Source organism: Pollicipes pollicipes, unplaced genomic scaffold (assembly GCF_011947565.3).
Source record: "Pollicipes pollicipes isolate AB1234 unplaced genomic scaffold, Ppol_2.1 Scaffold_2555;HRSCAF=2994_pilon_pilon_pilon, whole genome shotgun sequence".
Lineage (NCBI taxonomy): Eukaryota > Metazoa > Arthropoda > Thecostraca > Pollicipedomorpha > Pollicipedidae > Pollicipes > Pollicipes pollicipes.
In genome coordinates, this window is record NW_023596136.1 from 46435285 (window position 1) to 46451874 (window position 16590).

The 16590-nt window shown below is 54.0% G+C and overlaps 2 protein-coding genes across 2 annotated transcripts; both read left to right on the forward strand.

Annotated features, from left to right (window-relative positions):
• Positions 1–610: 610 nt before the first annotated feature.
• On the forward strand, positions 611–9431 carry LOC119101988 (semaphorin-5A-like). Its single transcript, XM_037225388.1, has 3 exons — positions 611–692; positions 8822–9019; positions 9391–9431. Exons 1-3 carry the CDS (start codon positions 617–619, stop codon positions 9429–9431), a joined length of 315 nt encoding a protein of 104 aa, XP_037081283.1. The 5' UTR covers positions 611–616.
• On the forward strand, positions 9413–14542 carry LOC119110884 (adhesion G-protein coupled receptor D1-like). The gene is made up of 8 exons (XM_037234765.1): positions 9413–9547; positions 10465–10593; positions 11156–11269; positions 11671–11801; positions 12099–12212; positions 12634–12865; positions 13583–13782; positions 14410–14542. The coding sequence occupies exons 2-8, from the start codon at positions 10554–10556 to the stop codon at positions 14464–14466; spliced, it is 888 nt and encodes a 295-aa protein (XP_037090660.1). The 5' UTR covers positions 9413–9547; positions 10465–10553; the 3' UTR covers positions 14467–14542.
• The last annotated feature ends 2048 nt before the right edge of the window (positions 14543–16590 follow it).

Genomic DNA, 16590 nt, shown 5'->3' on the forward strand with positions numbered 1-16590 from the left:
ATTTCGACAAGCGGGCTGCTAATGAACGATGCTCCTCCGCGTTCAGCCTGCGACTTCGGGAAATCCAAAGATATTGTGATATCCGTCACTCGTAAAAGAAATCTACAGTGAACTAAGCGCTAATGAGGCTGAAAAGATTCGATTACGCATAAGTCGGTGGGTGCAGAAGTTGGCGTATGAATTTTGTGCCGTTCTTAAACTGCGAAAGATGAACACTCCTCTTGTGGCACGACACGCGCGCAACCCTCACAATTTGAGAACCACGCGCGGCTCGCGGCGCGTTAATTCCTGCGCAGTCAACCTTACGCGCGCCTGAACCTTCCCAATCTTGGGCTTTTTTACGGAGCAACGTTTGCTTTACTTTCAAGCCTTCCTGACCAATGCGAATGCGGTCTTGCTGAATCATCAATATATGCACGTTTTTGGTAAGGAGGCGGTCTTCGGAGAATGATTTGAAAGCTTGCCAAGCAGAAACCAGCAAATTTGAAGCATCAACCTCGGCTGCTAACACTCTACTCAAAGTTTAGGCCTGTTAGGCACCTTTATTACACCGATTGACATGCTATATGCGTCCACTGGGTCTGACCGCCGGCTCCACCCTGTTGCAGGTTGAAGGATGCGCGCTCTCCTCACGCCTGGGGTGCTCCTGCTCATCGCCTCTGCTCTCCTCATCCAGACATCGGCGGGGCAGGGTGAGCAACGTGCCCCCCCCCCCCCCCCCCGGCTGTGAAAGGGGGCTCTGAGCAGGGCTCTGAGGACGGCAAACCAAGGGACTGGGCTCGTCATGGGCTGGGTGACCCGGGACGCACCTGCCAAACCTGCACCTGAAATTCGACCGAGGTTAAAATTGGACCGAGGCTAAAAGTGCGCAATCGTTTACAGTGCTAGTACGATTGCTTTCCTGTTCTTTTTCAATCTTGGGAAACATTTCATGAATCAATCAAAGAGATGGGCGGCAATGCTAACTCCCATTGTTCCTGTGCAGTTTTTTTTATCGCCACCAAGCGTGCCTTGTAGCCTCGTAATCTCCCGCTGCCTGGAAAAGCAAACATGATAAACGATTGCCTTGCTGTTTTATTTTTTTTTTAATCTTGGGACGCGTTTCATGCATCAGTCAACGAAATGGCCGGAAATGCCGGTTCCCAGCTTTTCAATACCATTTTTATTCGCTTCGAACATACAGTGCCTCATAGTTCACCACAGTCTGGAAAAGCAAACAAGTTAGAACCGTTAAGAATGCGGCATCAAATGGCTCGTGCAAAACTGATGAGATTAGTGCATTATGCACGGTTAAAGTGATGTTTGACGGATGGAATCAGATCAACGTTATACAATTAGTGAAACACGACTTTTTCCCATTCTCAGAGCTATACGTACTATGATTGAGAAAGCGGCGTTCTATGCCCTTGGCACACTGGATGATGCTGGGATAGTAGGTAATGTCACAGGTAACAGTAGTAGTAGTAACAGTAGTAGTAGTAGTAGTGTCACACAGTAGGACATGTCACAGGTAACAACCCGTCGGCGGTTGTTACCTGTGACATGTCAAAGCAGGTCACACGGGTCAAACCTTATGTACTCCGGTCCCAACCATTTATCTCATGAAGTAAGTATCGCACGACAACAAAACCAACAACGAGCCGTAGCCTTGTCAAATGACATGACCTTTTGTTTAATGTGGCTAAAACGTGCCAAACCAAGCCATAAATGATCAAAAATCATCCAGGCAACTGCTCGGCTGTTGAATACAATTTACCTAGCTTGAGCCTGGACGACCTAGTTTAATGTCATGCATGGATTGTTAAGTCGTAATATGGCATATAGGCATCATAATATGCATCAATATAGGCATCATAATATGTAGGAAATGTACACAGTACGGTATGTGCGTGTGTACAAATATACAGTATGTGCTTTGGAAAGTAACACCTATTCTACGGCCAACGTATACCCCATCGAGGACCTTAGCGGAGATAGGGCCGTCATGACTTCTACAAGGAGAATGTGACGCGTGAGCTATGAAAAGTGCTCTTCAACGCTTTGAAGGTGAAAAAACATCCGAGCATCTTTTACGTAAAACTTCTTAAATCTATGTAATAAAGAATATGTAAAATATAAAATTATGTATTAATTTTTTTTGTAACATAAAAATTAAAAAATTATAGCATTGTGCGCTACGTGGTTTAACAGGCCTCACATGACATGCATACCGTGCCATGCAGCCCACTGTGCGTCCAACTCACTGGCAATGTCCGTGGCTGCGCTTTTAATTGCGCTATTCTCGGCGACGTTCTCAGCTAAGCGTTCTCAGTTTTTATGGGTGGTTCACTTCAGCTCCAGCAGTTTGTCTTCAACTTTGTTGAACGTTCATTTCCACATCCATGTCAGAATGCATTGCCACATCTTGTTGTCTAGCGGCTGCAGGATGTGGCAATGCCCGAGCAAAGTTCAACGGACATGCGTGGTCTATGCCAGCCACAGCAGGAGAAATCTTGAAAATGACATCAAATGAGCCCCGAGATCCTGACATGATGGACATAAACCAATTCCCAGTGCAACTGCTCGCTCCTAGGTCACGCAAGTTCTAGTTACGTGAGATTAAGCTGTGCGATGAACGGAAGTAATCTTACTAGGCCTTCTCCTAGTGTGCCAATACCATGTCAGTGCATTCTTGTGGCAATATGAATGTCACCAATGGCTTAAGTTAAAATCGATAATGTTGTTTCATCTATTGGAAATAAAAAGTGAGTGGCAATGGGACAGTCAGAAATCGTGTCTGGGTTAAAAACGTAAAATCGTGCCATCTCCCCTCATTAATTCGGCACCTCTCTCAATGGCTTTGCTCTTTATGTTTTTTGCTCTTGCTCATTATGTTCGCCGCAACAATTCCGCGAAGCTTCAGCCATGTCAGCGGCCCTATGGGAAGCAAGTACCAACAGAAGCGCTTCAGCTATGACCTTGCCTTACTGCCTTACGTTACGACTGAAGATCAAACACAAAATAGGGAAATTTCCTCCGTTTTTATTCTTTTTAAAATTATACTTCCCTCTCCGTTCTAGAAAAAAAGCTTGGACCCTTCTGGCAGACCTTAGTCTTCAAAAAGCCATCCGCGGGAACATTGGAAGCTCCGTGCAATTGCAGAAGGGCTTTGAGTTTGATCTTGTTTTCCATATTTGCAAGTTGAGATCGACCATCCGGCATGATTGCCGATGATCTTAAATGTGTGGGTGAACTATAAGCCTTTGCAACTGAAAATATTGGCCGGTTCTAAAAAGAAATGGTGTAAGAAGAAAAGCCTACGATTACCAGCGTAGCTTCGAATGAAAGATTATATTCAAAGCAAATGTCCACAATTTACGGCAAGCATGCATTCAGCCCACATCGCCCTGATCCACGCCGGCGCTCCGAACTCTACCGCCCAGCTGATGTCTCTTCCACAGGCACGAGGCTCCGTCTCTACCGTGGCACACTGCGTATCTTGGCCTGGCTTCCAAGTTCTGTCGGAGGAACCCGCAAAACTTGTAAAAGACACGCGACTGCCACAATTAGCTCTCTGCAGCAGTAACGCCAAACGTAAAGGAATAAATGTTGCGAACGTAGGTTCGATCCGGCATCCTCTGCCCACACATCGTCGCCATCATGAAAGTTTCCACTCGACGACATTTCTGCAGACAAAAATCCCCTGCACACTCCAAAAACTACAGATACTGTGTGCACAACATGTGTTATGCATGTAACGCTGCGTCTAATAATCGCCGTTACGATAAGCCTTCCACGAGAGACTACATCCGCCGACAAAAGTATTCGATTAAAAGCGCTATGTCCGTGACAAAACGCGTACTTGAACATGCCGTTATGCTTCGAGCCATTATGGAAAACATACCGACTGACATTTATCTTGCAGACTTATGAGAGAATCAAACAAGCCAAAATCCTGTCGGGCGACAAGAACGTAACCATTCATACGATGATAGGAAGTCCTTCTCCAGAATGGCAGCTTTTTTGCAGCTACATGAGCCCGCTACATATAAATTCATCACGATTCTTTTCTTAAGCCCGAAGGTCCTGACTATGAATTTAATTGCCAACGTTTTCAGGTCCAATCTGCAGCAAGAGAATTCGCACAGACTCGAGAGTATTTCCTGGTCAGACAACCACTCCTGGTAATCATTTTTTCAGGACGGAGGTCATTTTACGGTTTGCGATTCCATTGGGAGATTTCGCTCAGGCCCGGCGGTTCTCTGGGCAATCATTGCTCTTCAGATTGGAGACCCTCTTTTTAGTTAAAGAGATTCATTATTCTGATCAGGATTATCCTCAGACTAACCCCGAGCAGGGTTGGTGTTTTAGCTTTAACGCTGCTCTTAACTCTCTTAGTCCTAACTTGCCTCAGGGCTTCCCTCAAGACAACGAGGCTTGTTTAATTTGTATTAACATGCGCTCGGGTGGGGGTCAAATTGACCCCCCCGAAGGTTTTTCCAGAATGGTTTCCGAACGGCGTTGCGTAGCAGCGCCAAATTTTGCATAGCTGTAGATAATTGAATAGCGGATCGTTTTGCATCAACAATTTAGATGTACCTTGTAAGGCCATCGACCTATGGCAGGTCAAAGTCAGGCCATGGTTTCAGCGAACCCAATTTCTAGGGAATCGGTCAATCTGATGCAACAACGGAGTATTAGACAAAGCCATGCATCTCTGGACTGCTTTCTTAGACAATACAACAATTAAATGAGCAAATTTCATTGACCTGAGGTCAGCTATGAAGGTCATACCAAGGTCAAAACCAATCTGTTTTATTACTCTAGCGCTTGCTGTATGGGATAGCTTCTGGTACTCATTTCGAATTTATTGATAGCAGGATCCGCATTCTACATCTTTCATGGACTTCTTAGAGGCCAGAATTGATCATTGACTTAAAATGACCCAGGTCAACATTTGGTTTTTAGGAACATACTGCCTAGCGTAATCTTTGTCGCTTATTCAAATGCAAAACTCAGGGCAGCCCTATATAATTTTGGTCACCATGACCTTCAAACGGTCAAACAAGGACACTGACCTTAAATGAGCATGTGACCTTTTGACTAGAAACAGCTACCTAGGTTCTGGGCACATTGAAGACCAACGTAAAATTTAACCTCGTTTGACCTTATATGACCCAAAGGACATGACCTAGGAACCTCAAACTTTGGCCTAAGTGAGTTCACGTACAGGTCAACATACTCTGTGAATTTGGTGTCTCTAGCCTTCATAGTTCTTGAGATCCCTAGGGGGGGGGGGTCAAATTGACCCTCCCACCCGAGCGAAGAGTATCCAGCCGGCCACCAGGGCGCGTATTAAGCGCACGGCTTCTGGCTGAGCTTGGAAAGACCCTTTTGCAGATCTTCAGATAACTCGACCAGACTTAAGAAAATCGGATTGGTCCGAAATGTGCTTATTTCACTGGAGTTTAAAGCCCTCTTTTCAAAGCAGGTGTTGCTGGTTGATCCGAGATTACCCTGTGCCTCTTGGCGCGTGTTCGCGGTCCCTTTTCCCAGAGAAATCCTTTTTGTGTTCAGTTAAGTCTCTTTTCGGTCAGATTAGTCCTTTTCCGGTCAGAGTAAGACGTCCTGAGTTATCCATATAAATCTGCTCTATTCCATCCCAATTTAACACAACATGTGAAACGTGTGGTATACATGGGGACGCCTACTCCTGTTTAAATGTATTTGGTACTCTTCGCCCAGCTCCAGTCACTTTGTGCACGCTTCCTTTAAAATCCGATCTGATCCTAGTCCAAGCTGAGAGGAAACCTTCAGTTCCACTATCTCATTCCATCCATGGATTAATCAAATACTCAATTCTTCATTACGTACAGTGCTACACCTTACCTGTAGTTCTAAGGTCAAAGATAGTCATATATTTTAATGGATAAGCTCAATAACTGTTCATAAAGTGTTTTGAGCATTTTGTGTGCTTCCGCGGTCTTTTAGACTGTTCAATAGTTTTTATGGCTAAAAATTCCAATTTCGGTGACTGCTCGGAGTCTTAAAATGGGCAAATCAATTCCGGTAACGGTTTGCCGGATATTTGTTAACCCTTACTACTATCTAAAACGGCTTTTCGGTAACCAATCTGTTTCAAACGGTATAATGCGCTCACGCTCACCTTATAAGTTACCAACAACAGCTTGGGGGGGGGGGGGCTCCGGCACCATGATCACTAGAAACTTTGTGATATAAGTTCCATCGCCCGTGTTCACGCATTTATGTATGGAGGCTTCGTTCATAACGGTTTCGACATCTTTCGAAACATTAATTATAAATTGTGTCGATGGCAGTCATGCCGTGCGATATGCTCTCGGTGACAGTTTTGATGTATTACAGTTTATGCCGGTAAGTTATGCTCTTTGTGCTTTTGTTGTTTTGATAGCATTCCCGGGATTGCATTGTTGCGGCGAAGCAGATGTTCTGCCAGCGGAAAAAAATGTCATGTGAAAGCTCGCAATGGTTTGACAAGTGGCAGTGACGTCGCATGTACATTTGTACATAACATCGTGTTACCCTGGACGGCTGTCCTTAAAGGCCTTCCACCTGCCAGTTTTGTTGGGATACAAGATTTGTCCTTATCAGTGTCATTTGATAGAGGCAGAAATGTCTTGAACTCCCGGCTTGTTGGCATTTCGGCAGTTCGGGGTTCTTATGCGGAGGTGTCGATCTTCAAAGAGCTGGAAGGTGCAGGTTAAATGACGCTTCGTTAATTGGCGTTAACGTTAAATGGCGCTTCAGAACAAACATTGGTCGTGTTGGCAGTACTCACACAGTCATTACAGCCAACGGTTTTGTTGACTTGCATAGCTTGACTGTATTAAGCAATGTCAGTGTAGCCAATATTTGCTCTTGAATGTCATTTAATCAGTGCAACCTGATACATTGAACGCTGATAGCTCAGCATAAGAACCCTGAGCTCATAACGGTTGGCAGTTTCGCCATAAAAGTTTAGCTGTGGAATGGCAATTCTGTCCTTAGCACTTCAGGTGTTTGGCAGCAATGTCTTGGAGACACTTTGTCTGCGAAAGTTGTTTGGTATATGTTTTATCTAATTGCAATCGCAAGCAAACCTGGCGTCGTACTAAATAAGACACCCAACGAATAAAACGTCCTTCGCGAAATCGAAACGCTCAAAGCCGTTAAATTCCCAGCCAGCCACGCGTGGCCGGGCCTGCGTCCTGCCCGCCCTGAATGGGCATCCGTTCTGCATGTTTCCCCGGCAAGTCACGAACACGGTACAGGCGTGCCGACGTATGCGGCATGCAGGGTCGCGGCGCCGGTCTGGCCGCGGCGCCGACTGAATAACGAACGAGCGCGGGAAGGTCAGCGCCGGGCGTCACCTGGCTGCCCCGTGTTGTAACGGCGGGAGCTGGGCAACCCCGCCGGCCGCGCAGCAGGCTCAGCCTGCCCGGCGGGCACACTCAGCCTGCAGGCTCAGCCTGCCCGGCGTGCACACTCAGCCTGCAGGCTCAGCCTGCCCGGCGCGCACACTCAGCCTGCAGGCTCAGCCTGCCCGGCGTGCACACTCAGCCTGCAGGCTCAGCCTGCCCGGCGGGCACACTCAGCCTGCAGGTTCAGTCTGCCCCCCGGCGTGCACACTCAGCCTGCAGGCTCAGCCTGCCCGGCGGACACACTCAGCCTGCAGGCTCAGCCTGCCCGGCGGGCACACTCAGCCTGCAGGCTCAGCCTGCCCGGCGGGCACACTCAGCCTGCAGGTTCAGTCTGCCCCCCGGCGTGCACACTCAGCCTGCAGGCTCAGCCTGCCCGGCGGACACACTCAGCCTGCAGGTTCAGTCTGCCCCCCGGCGTGCACACTCAGCTTGCAAGTTCAATCCGCCCGGTATGCGCACTCAGCCCGCAGACTCAGGCCGCCCAGTGCTTTGGAATAGGAGCGAGACCACTTCCGAAAGTGGGTAGGGAAGAACAAGATCTACTTGCTACAGTCTTTTTGCCATGTGGATTTATTGTCAATCTCATCGACTTGTGGGGCAGGGGGATGGAGGGGGAGGCGGGAAACGGCGGAGGCAGAAAGGGGAAGGGCAGCGCCCCGTACCACCGTGGTTCTACGCGACTTAAACTGAGCAGGGATACAAGCCTTCCGTAACAGCAGTGGTCGTGGGCGGACCAGGCTTCGGGGAGGGGGGGGGGGGGGGGGGGGGGGGGCTGACGTTGGGATCTTAACTGCGCCTGATTGACGTTTTACCCTATGACAATAGAAGCCGACAAGGTTGGACAGACTGAAATGAGCATCTGACGTCAACTGTCCACGGCCACTAGACCGACTGCTAAACGTTTTGTGACGTCATGATGGGCGGAACAGCTGCCAACGACCTCTACACTGGCGCATGCGACACAACTGCGACGCGTTCTCGATGCGTTCTCTGTGCCGCACCTCTGATGCATCCGGCCCAGATCGGCTGCCACGCCTCTTTGCCGCGCGTCAGGTGTGGAGCGCGGTCACGGTGTGCTTCCCGTCACGTGCTAGACATGTGTTGGCCACGCATCGCTCGCCAAGCGTCTAACGTGCCCTCTGTGATGTCAGATGTGGACGGCGGCTGGACGGAGTGGTCGCTGGGCGCGTCTGACGTGCCCTCTGTGACGTCAGATGTGGACGGAGGCTGGACGGAGTGGTCGCTGGGCGCGTCTAACGTGCCGTCTGTGACGTCAGATGTGGACGGCGGCTGGACGGACTGGCCGCTGGGCGCGTCTGACGTGCCCTCTGTGACTTCAGATGTGGAGGGCGTCTGGACGGAGTGGTCGCTAGGCGCGTCTGACGTGCCCTCTGTGACGTCAGATGTGGACGGCGGCTGGACGGAGTGGTCGCTAGGCGGTTCCAGCTGCAACGCCAGCTGTGGCGGCGGCACCTTCCGTCGACTGCGCACCTGCAACCTGCCGGCGCCCCAGGGCGGCGGCCAGCTGTGCTTGACGGAGGGCGGCACTAGGGCCCTGACCGAGACCGAGCATGCCCCCTGCAACACCCATGCGTGCGCCAGTGAGTAGCGCTCGCGGGCGTCAAGCCTCATCGCTGCGGGCAGGTCACTCAGCACAGGAGCGCAGCGGCGCAGGAGACCGATCGTGTGCTGGTAGAACTGCCTTCTCGCAAACTGTTGCCTGAGGTGTTGCCGCGTCAGCTTCTGCTTGAAAAGACGATCTGGTAAAATTATGGCAATGCAATGGTTAAAGCAGGTGGGAATAGATGTAGGGTATAGAGTGTAGATGAGAGCAGATGGCGGAGTGCACCGTGGACCGCTAAGCCCTTGAAATGTCGCATCATTGTTGAGATCAGTTTTTGCGGTGCCACAGCCAGCGCTGTTGTGTGGACGGGGCGCTTAAGACCGCTCACCCATGCGCACTTCATTCCAGCCTCCTTCAGTGAGTGGGGGCAACTGCACGGCCTATTGTGATAAGGGAAAACAATACCGGTCCTCGGTATGCGGCGACGCACCCTGCAGAGAAGATCAGAACCAGTTTGTGAGGGAGGAGCGAGACTGCAACACCTGGAACAGGACCGAGTGTCCTAGTAAGTCAACTTCTGAGTTTCATCCACTTCAGCCTCAGCAGGTTCAGCCTTTTACTCTCTTGGATTCGGAAAGCTGTTTTGTGCGACCCTTCGTTGTTTTTTGGGCTTGGGGACGCATCAAAAGCTGCGGTCATTTTGCGCACAAACTAAGGCTGTGTGGAGGTATGCCGTGTTTTATGATATAAGGTCGCTGTTGTAGGTTGTTTTAGATTTTCCGAATCGTGTCCAAAAACGCAAGTTGCGCAAAATCAACGGTCGTAACACGCAGAGCACCAAGCATCTCCCAGGCCGCTCATGTCAGCTCATTACGCCAGAGTGTTTTCAACCAGGGTTGTGCGGCATCAAAAGATGTCGTAAAGGAGACAAATGATCGTGAAATCCGTGTCGTTAAGAAATGCAAAAACTGCTCTCACGTCGACAGTGGGGTCCCCGCCTGTGAGTGAACGCAAGGATGGCTACGCTGCATATGGCGATCAAAGTGACGAGAGCGCTCGGTGGCAAAGCGTGGACACTGCACGAGAACGTGACCGGAGACCGCCGTGTGTTCCCCTGTAGCGCCGTCCAGGACGACAGTCCTTGATATGCCCACGGATTATTGTTGCATACATCGCCTGGAATTTTTTCGCTTCAGGTGTAACGACAGCAGGAGCTTCGTCCTTAATGACTGTACTTGTATCACCAGACTTCTTTTACCTCCAACAAAAGCATGTGCCCGCGGTTCACTTTCCATTGATCTTCATAACATGAGAGCACCGAAGCTCACTCAACATGTTCACCCTAAATCTTATTTCTGCTGCAGTCCGCAAAAAAACATTTTAATCCTATATTTGCCGGCGTTGCGCCCGCCTGTGGTTATTTCTCATACCAGTGCAGCAGGGTGTTGACCGCAGACATCACGGAACCGCATTCCTTGCCAGGTCCGTGCCTGACCAAGAATTGTCCAGAATATGCCATCTGCGAGGACAAGTCAGACAACGTGGAGCCCAAGGCCGTCTGCAAGTGCACAATGGGCTACGAGATGAATAAGGCAAAGTCCTTCTGTCTCCGTGAGTAAGAATAGATCCGAGAGCGTCACAATTCCTTACTGAAATGCCCGCGGGCTTGTTACCACCCTGCACTCCGAGCATCGTCGCGTCGGATAAAATGTAAATATGTCATTTTCAGAGACGGGAATATTTTGACCTTTGAAGCTACTGCATGGGCGCAACTCAGCGATGAGGGTCCTTGCTGCCAGTTTGCAAGCTGCTTGTGACAATGGAATAGCATGAACTTTTGGATGCCGGGCATCACTCATGCGGCGTGTTTTTTTTAAAGCAAGTTGGCTGTGATCTAAACAGACTGCTCCTTTTCCATCCAGTTTATGGCGGCAGAAACCCATCCCATTTGTAAGAATGAGCCGGGTGCCTTCACCACGTCTGCTCGCTGAAGGCAGAGCACCCCAGTGGTAACTGTAAACGCGCAGCCGCCCGCACTGCCTCCCGCCTCTCCCTCCACAGAGCGCTCGCCGCAGCGCCCAAACCTGCCACCCGCCCCGGCACCGGGCTGCCGGCTGGCCGCCTGCTGACCTACCCTGCCCTGACCTGACCGGGGACCGGGCATGCCCCACAGGTCCGCCGCCGACCACGCCAACCCCTCGGCCCATCCCCACCCTGGCGCCCGAGGAGAAGACGGTGGCCGTGGTGGTCAGCAAGACGGCCTCCACCGTGCTCATCATCTTCGTCGGTACGTCACGCCACGCGGAGTCTGGCCTTGAGGGGGAGGAGGGCACCTGTACCCAGCTTCTGTTAGCCCCTATTCCTTCCGTGGTCGGGCAAGCGGCGGCGCCGCGTACAACGGCCCAAGCGAGCCTCTTCGTTCGATAGCAAACAGAGGATGCATCATGACCGCACCCTAATCAGTTCGCCGCAGCTTTTCGCGGCCTAACTTTCTACACATAACTTCACTCTAAAGCTACCATCGAGAAGGACGCTCCGCCGTCTGTCAGCACCAGCACGCCCCCGCGCGGCACCCCCATGTCCTCACGCGCACGATGAAACTTCTGGACTCTCGCACCGCTGACGTCTTAGAGTCCCGTGGCGAGAGGCTGCTGGCGAGCGGCGCGCTGATCGCCTCTGACCTGGCAGGGCTGACGCTGACGCTGTTCCTGCTGCTGAGAATTTTGACCCCGGACCGCGTGATCCAGATGAACATGGAGATCGCCATCATCTCGGCCCACATCTTCCTCATGTTCCCGCCGGGGATCGTGGACTTGCCGGTGGGTGGCTGTGATGCAGGCTGCCGACGCTGGACGTGACGGGCCCGTGTCAGACGCCTGCAAACGTTCTTACGCCGATCGCAGCTGCGCATGTTTTCTTTCTGCAGTCACATTGCGACGTGTTGACCAGGAACGCTATCCAGAAATGGCTGTTGAGGGTCCAACAATGACGCCACACATCTGGCTAAAACCCCAGGCATCGAGTCACCACTCGTGAGGAAATACTGTGACCATGACGGTCGTTTCCAGAGGCGGGCAGATGTGGTGGCGAGCCCTTTACTCTTACCTCATTTGCAGACGCTCTGTCGCTTCGTGTCAATCCTCGTCCACTTCTTCTTTACGGCCTGCTTCATGTTCATGATGCTGGAGTCGCTGCACATGTACTCCCTCGTCGCCTACGTGGTGAAAAAGGTAAGCTCATGGATCCTCCGGGCCTGCATTGGTGACACGTTCTCCGAAGATGTCGGAAGATGGCATAGAGATGTTCTCCTCGCCAGCAGTCGACGAAGATGCAAACATGGCAGAATTGAATTGCCGTGGCTGACGAGAGGGCTAGAGCGCACATTTGGTTTACAAGGCAGAGCACTAAGTGGCTTCTGCTGTCATTCCTCCCCTGACACAGGTCACTGGCCTGACTTGACCCGTTGAGGCCTGACACAGGCCATGCTGGCATCGCACGGGCCACTGACCTGGCTTGACCTCGTGAGACCTGGCACGTGTCTGGTTGACTTAGCCTAACTCTTCGTTGCTTGCAGCGTTTTGCTCGGGTGATCCGACGCTGGGCGGCCTGACTTGGCTCCAGGACGACCTGACTCCTGACCTGACTTCGCAGGACGGGCTCTTCACGCGTCTGCAGAACACCTTGATCGGCTGGGGCCTGTCCATCTTCATCGTGCTGGTCACCATGTGCTTTGAGTACGAGAACTACGGCGGCGTCTACCACTGCTGGCTGCAACTGGACAAGCCGCTCTGCACCGGCCAGTACATCCCCATCATCGCCATCATGATCATCACGTTCACGCTGATCGAGGCGGCCGGCGCGGCGGAGTATGCGCCGCTCAAAGGTGCGGCAGTGTCCGGCCGAAGGGCTGGGGAGCCTCACGGGGCGGGAGCGGTCGGCTGATGTGGCGGCGGGTCGCAGTAATGAACGCTTGCCTAGGAAGTCCGCCGGGTGAAGCGGAGCAGGCAGCCGTGCGAGGTGGAGGTGCCTTTTGTCCACATACTGACCGCCAGAGACACCCTGCTGGCCTTCGTGGCGACGGAAGCGCCGGCACTATTCCCTCATGCCTTTCTTTTAGACCAGTATAAGCTCCTTGCTACAGTTGCTGTTTACGGCCGAATAACTTGTAAACCATGCTGATTTAATCATCGCACGATATAGAGGAGCTTCTCCTCGCTGTCCACACCTCTCATACTAATGTCCACACTTCTAACATCATGGTCCACGTCTCTCCGGCCGCCACGCGCACCTGTTCTGTCGAAAACACCATGCGTGCAAACATTGTTTTACCTTTTCCCGCTGTATTTACATTTGACGCCACTGACCACACCTCTTACACTATCGTCCATATCTTTGTCATCGTCCGCCATTGTTTGCATCCGTTGCTCATCGCTGTCTGCACTCTCTCCGACACCCCTTCCCCCCCCCCCAACACCTCCACCACATCCTTCCCTGCTGTCTGATCCATATCTCCCTCTCCGCTGTCCACATTTCCCATCACTACCCACGCCGGCCACATCGCCCTCCACATCTGTCAAGACGCTCTCCACACCCCCGGCAGACGTGGACAAATCGCAGCGGCTGTCGGCGCGTATATCTCAGCGCTCCAACTTGGCCATAATGCCGCTGGTGTTCGCCTCCTGGGTGGTCGGCATGCTCAGCGAGTACGAACAGGATCTGGCACTGTATGGCACGTTCGGCGTACTCAACGCCGTTGTCGGTGTCGTCATCTTCTTCTTTCACTCCACCGGCAACCAGCAGGTCAGTGGACTCGGCTGACTTCCCGGAGACGCGGATGCTGGTCACTCGAGGGATAGCTTTGGAAAAATCCCGCGTGGCCCGAAGCTATCGCTGTGAGTGTAGCACAGTCACAGGAGTTCGTGGGCCCCGACGAAAAGACTTCCCATACCTAAACATGTTATTTATTGCACGATTTCTTCAGGCAACAACACTTTCGTGACCACCACCAGCAGGCTCTTCACTCGATATCGCATTCCTAGCACCAAGCCATGCGGCACACACTTACCTACCTACCTTACCTACCGGCACACACTCACAGCACCTACCGCCTACCGTAGCGACACTATGCACATCTGTGACTTGGCCAGAACTTGGGGCGGTGGGTGAATTCAACTTTACTTAGTTTTCCTCGGTCAGCATTTTCCGCACTTTTTGCGTGACCACTAGAACCATCAGTTTTGTTTCGGCGTGATGCTTATCTATTTCATATGACTAGATGGCATGCTTTTGTAGCATTATGCGGAACATCTTCAATGCAGAAGGTAAACATTTCCTGGCACATACTGTTCACGTGCTTCTCCGACCTACCTCCGCCTCAGAAGGCAGTGTGAGCGTCCACGGTGAGCGTGCCCGGCCCTCCCGATGCAGGTGCGGGCCAAGCTGGTGAAAATGGCCCAGATGATGAAGAGGCGCCGCCGCCGCTGAGCCCGCAGCCAGCCGGGCGCCCCAGATCGAGCGCGAGCTGAGGCCGTGCGCTGAGCGCGAGCCCAGCCTGCCCCGAGCTCAGCCGGCGGGCGCGGACGCGCCGGCGGCCTGCTCTCGAACAGGGATGCGAGCAGGCCGACGGGCGGCGGCCGCGCTCTCCGCGAACGAGCGCCGCTCTCGGGGGACACGTGCTGTGCGTAGACGTTGGTGCGGGCCGCCGCCGCGGGCCGCCGGAGCGCCGACGACACGAGTACGTCCGCCGCCTCCGTCTCCGCCGACGTCGGCGGCCCGCATATGTTTGTGTGAAAGCCTATTTTCTGGATAGATTAGCTCAGTGACGCCGGCTGGCGGCGGGAGCGCCCGCCCAGCTGACAGCGGCCCGGCGTGCCGCGCGGCCGCCGGGCCTCCTGCACCGCTTGTCGACGCCCACCTCGCACAGTGACGGAGCCTGCGATGCGCGCGCCCCGCGGCGCCACGACCGGCCGGTCCGCCGCGCCGCCCCCCACCCCGCCCTCCCCGCGGCCCTGCGCCCGGCCGCGCGTCCCGGCCCGGCCCCCGTGGCGCCACCTGCCCAGCTCAGCTCGTCCGCGCCCGGCGCCGGGTCGGCACCGCCGGCGGCGCCGCGCCCACTCTGCCGTGCTTGCTGTGTTCGCGGCGCGGCGCTGCTCGGGCCGGCCGCGCCCCGCCGGTGGCCGCGGCAGAGACCACCCTGTCCAGGCGAGGCGTTTCCACACACCGGCGGGGCCGGCCCGCCCACCCGCCGCGCGCAGAGCCCGCTCTCCCCTCCCCACGGCTGTAGAGCCAGCGGCGGCGCGGACCGGCCGGCCGCGGCGTCCGGAGTTCCACCCGCAGGCTCTGAGCTGCTAGAGGCGCAGCACCCCGTCGGATAGTCTGATTCGTAGGCGCGGGCCGCCCCTGCTGCTGTCACCTCTCCTCCTCGCCTCCGCTCGAGCTCCGCTCTACTTTCGCCTGTCCTCGCCTGTTCTGTGGGCTCCCCGTCGGCCGGGGGGCACGTGTACGCTCCCCAGACCTGAACCAATCCCCGGCTGACGGCCGAGCCCGGCGGCCCCCGGGCCTGGACCGCCGCCCGCCGCCGCCCCGGCTGCACTTGACTGGGTTGCCGAGCCGTCACCACCTCCGAGAGGGGGACGGCGTCGGGCGGCACGTCCCTAGTTCCCAGTTCCGTTTCCGGCGGCCCGCCGTCCACTTCTGGAAATACGTGTGCGCCGCGTGCAGACCCCGGCATTACCATTTGTGAATAAACATTTAGTTTGAACGTGCAGTGTACATGTAAAATAAAGGTGAAGTCCAGAATGGTGTGCCGTGTCATCGACTATCGCTAAACCTATGCCGGAAACGCATTTGTTTGCAACATTGCGCTTATATTCCGCCATACGGCAGTTCGAGCACTGAGCGGCGCCAGCAGAACAGTGTATCATCGAGTTGTGGAAAAATCCGGACAACAATAAACACCCGGAAATATAATTCGTTCACAACAGCACAGACACATCCAAAAAGAAGCGCCAACAATGTCAACCAGCAAATCCGCCCGCAGGGAAGACGCCAGCATCGGATCAATAATTCGCTACACGCCCTGACATTGACAATGCCGCCAAACTTGACGTAACATGGATAACTCGCTCCGCGCCGACCAACGCCGCCAGGGGGCGGGGGCGATGCCGGGGAGGGTGGGCGAGGGGGAGGGCATAACACTCCATCAGCCCCCTACCACTCATGACCCATGAACTTGCCGGCGTACACGGCGGCCGGGTAGTGCGTATGCAGCGCGAACATGTCGGGCCGCGGCCGGCCGGCCACCGCCAGCTGCGTAGCCAGACCGGCCAGGTTGAACGCCTCCAGCGTGGCGGCGTGGCCCACGGCGAACTCGCCGCGCGCCTCGAAGCCGCCGGCGGCGCCGCGGTACAGCAGGTACACGGCTCGGCCGTCATCCGTCAGGCAGGTCAGCATCAGCTCGCCGGACGGCAGCGCCAGCAGGCGGGCCGACCGCGCGCCCCGCACGGGCACCGTCTGCGCATGCGCCCACTTGCCGATGATCGGCTCGAACCTGCGACGGTGTGGCAGGAGATGAAGAGGACCTGCTGCCGTCTGCACCCGGCACCGGCG

Bases quoted from the DNA above. Each gene is read 5' to 3' on its own strand.
- LOC119101988 (XM_037225388.1), top strand. From the start codon at position 617: ATGCGCGCTCTCCTCACGCCTGGGGTGCTCCTGCTCATCGCCTCTGCT. The intron at 693-8,821 runs GTGAGCAACGTG...CTGTGACGTCAG, and splicing joins CCAGACATCGGCGGGGCAGG to ATGTGGACGGCGGCTGGACG. The intron at 9,020-9,390 runs GTGAGTAGCGCT...ACTTCATTCCAG, and splicing joins CAACACCCATGCGTGCGCCA to CCTCCTTCAGTGAGTGGGGG.
- LOC119110884 (XM_037234765.1), top strand. From the start codon at position 10,554: ATGGGCTACGAGATGAATAAGGCAAAGTCCTTCTGTCTCC. The intron at 11,802-12,098 runs GTGGGTGGCTGT...CCTCATTTGCAG, and splicing joins CGGGGATCGTGGACTTGCCG to ACGCTCTGTCGCTTCGTGTC. The intron at 12,866-13,582 runs GTGCGGCAGTGT...CACCCCCGGCAG, and splicing joins GGAGTATGCGCCGCTCAAAG to ACGTGGACAAATCGCAGCGG.